Source organism: Triticum aestivum, chromosome 6A (assembly GCF_018294505.1).
Source record: "Triticum aestivum cultivar Chinese Spring chromosome 6A, IWGSC CS RefSeq v2.1, whole genome shotgun sequence".
In the NCBI taxonomy this organism is placed as follows: Eukaryota; Viridiplantae; Streptophyta; class Magnoliopsida; order Poales; family Poaceae; genus Triticum; species Triticum aestivum.
In genome coordinates, this window is record NC_057809.1 from 481,402,988 (window position 1) to 481,405,542 (window position 2,555).

Consider the following 2,555-nt stretch of genomic DNA (forward strand, 5'->3'; position numbering starts at 1 on the left):
GACCGGTCAGTGTCCGCAGACATGCCGTGCGTGTCCGCGGGCGTTTAAGGGGTTAGATTTGTTAACGGCGTGTTCGTGGGCGTTTAAGGGGTCAGATTTATTAAGTCGGGCTGTAGATGTTCTCACATGGCCAAAATCTGGAGGGTCTGCTGGAGAATGTTAAAAATCTGATCCATGTTAAAAAAAACAGGTCCAAGGTGCCGAGAGTGCCTTTTCCCCCAATGTGAGCCAGCTGACATTCCTGAACTTGTAGACTGAAAAGCGTTAACAGTGCAAAAATTCCTATGTAGAGTCGAACTGCTGTGCAAATAGAATCAACAACAGTTCTATTCTATTGACAGTAAATTGCATTATCCTACGGGTTCGCGTCAAACTGCCCGCCTTGAGGACAAGCTGTCACGGCGAGCTTTCTCTTTCAAGGCACGTTGCTGTCACAAGAGAGCCCCGTTGCCCAGGAGCACAGTAGAGTGGCCCACATCCGTCCCATGCCTGCGCGTCGCGTGGGTCCCCATCCGCACCCCCGCGAGCTCCAGCTGGTTCCGACCCACTTAACGCCCCCGAGCCCAACACTCTCCCGACCCAGCAAGTCGCGCTACCTGGCTGGCGCCTCCGGTGCCGCACCGCGTTGAGCCGTGCACGCGGGGACGTCGCGCTCCACGCGCTAAACTATATAAACCGCCACCTTTCCCTCCCAAATCCAAACTACCTGCTTCCACTTCCTCCCCCAGCTTACACTCGCAGCCAGCATAGCCGGCCATGGACCTCAGTGCCCTCAGCAGCGACTACTCGTCAGGGACGCCGTCCCCGGTGGGCGCGGACGGCGGCAACAGCGAGGGCTTCTCGGCGTACATGACGGTGTCTTCGGCGCCGCCGAAGCGCCGCGCCGGGCGGACCAAGTTCAAGGAGACGCGGCACCCGGTCTACAAGGGCGTGCGCCGGAGGAACCCCGGGAGGTGGGTCTGCGAGGTGCGGGAGCCGCACAGCAAGCAGAGGATATGGCTCGGCACGTTCGAGACCGCGGAGATGGCGGCGCGCGCTCACGACGTGGCCGCGCTGGCGCTGCGCGGCCGCGCCGCCTGCCTCAACTTCGCCGACTCGCCTCGGCGGCTCCGGGTCCCGCCCGTGGGTGCTAGCCCTGATGAGATACGGCGGGCGGCGGTGGAGGCGGCTGAGGCATTCCTGCCGGCACCCGACCAGAGCAATGCGGCCGCCGAGGAGGTAGCAGTTGCACCAACGGAGCAGTTCGCCGGTGATCCGTACTATGGGATGGACGATGGGATGGACTTCGGGATGCAGGGCTACCTCGACATGGCGCAGGGGATGCTCATTGCCCCTCCTCCGATGGCAGGCCCTTCAGCGACTGTCGGAGACGGCGACGATGACGGCGAGGTCAGCTTGTGGAGCTACTGATTACGCGCATTTGAGTTACGAAGAACTTCTAATGCATGTGCAGCTTTATATAGCAATCCAGTACAGGAAGTGTACTGCATGGTTGCCCTTCCATTTTCTCTTCTGAACTTCTCTGGGTAATGTATGGTTGCTCTCTGATGAATTGCGATCAGAAGAAGCAGAAGGTCTGATCTTGTGTTTGGTAAATGGTGCACGCTTGTCGGGTTATGGCTTGTTAGTGTTTTAACTCCGAAGGAGTGTTGGGGCTAGCTATATGTATCTCCCTTGTTTATTAACCATGAGAGGAGTGTCTTCGTCGGTGTTTGGTTAAGCAAAGTGTAATTTTCTTGATGTATAATTAGCAGTAGCATGCTGCTAGAGCATCTCTAACCGATCCCTTGTAAAGCTTAATTCCTTGCAAAGTTTTAGAGGAGTAAAAAACATGATTCCTCCTTTAAACCGCACCTAACCGATCCCGTGTACTGTAACATTTAAGAGTACAACCTTGGAAGTGCTAAAAATCTGACGTTAAATTTTTAGGCATGGCAAATCAAACATTTTTCATGGTAATTTATATTGGCATAAGGATGACAAATTTAGTTGACAAGCACGACACTTTCTTGGCAAAAAAATTGTTCGGATGTGCCATGCATGTCAACTAAACTTGCTACTCTTGGCAAGCATAGAAAATGTTAGATTTGTCATGCTAAAAATCTGACGTTTGCTAGATATTCGAGTCCTAATTTTTTTACTCCACTGCACGCTTGACTCTTAAATATACTTGGCCGCCCCCGCTGGAGTAATAAAATTTCCCCTCACGCCGCTCGATCTCATCCATTCAGCCGCCGCTTGAGCACTCTGCATCTTGCCGGCATGCCCCCACATCCACTCCGGCGCGCCCCGCCGCCCAAATGACTAGGTCCCCGCTGTCGATTAGAAGCACCACTCGACGCTCTCGAGCCCGAGGTCGCGACAACACGTCCTCCTCCCGGTTCCTTGACCTGCCACCACTGCCGACGTCGCAGAGGAGGTACCTTGGCGTGCAACAACGGTCATGCGGGATTGGGTGACAGAGATCACCGACAACGAAACTCACAAACACATTTGGATCAGCTCCTCCTAGTCGGCAGCGCAGGCGGCACATGCTTACGACATCCACTCGGTGT

The 2,555-nt window shown here is 54.8% G+C and overlaps 1 protein-coding gene across 1 annotated transcript; it reads left to right on the forward strand.

Annotated features, from left to right (window-relative positions):
• Nucleotides 1-705: 705 nt before the first annotated feature.
• On the forward strand, nt 706-1,720 carry LOC123130790 (dehydration-responsive element-binding protein 1G). The gene has a single exon (XM_044550600.1). It carries the CDS (start codon nt 757-759, stop codon nt 1,408-1,410), a length of 654 nt encoding a protein of 217 aa, XP_044406535.1. The 5' UTR covers nt 706-756; the 3' UTR covers nt 1,411-1,720.
• The last annotated feature ends 835 nt before the right edge of the window (nt 1,721-2,555 follow it).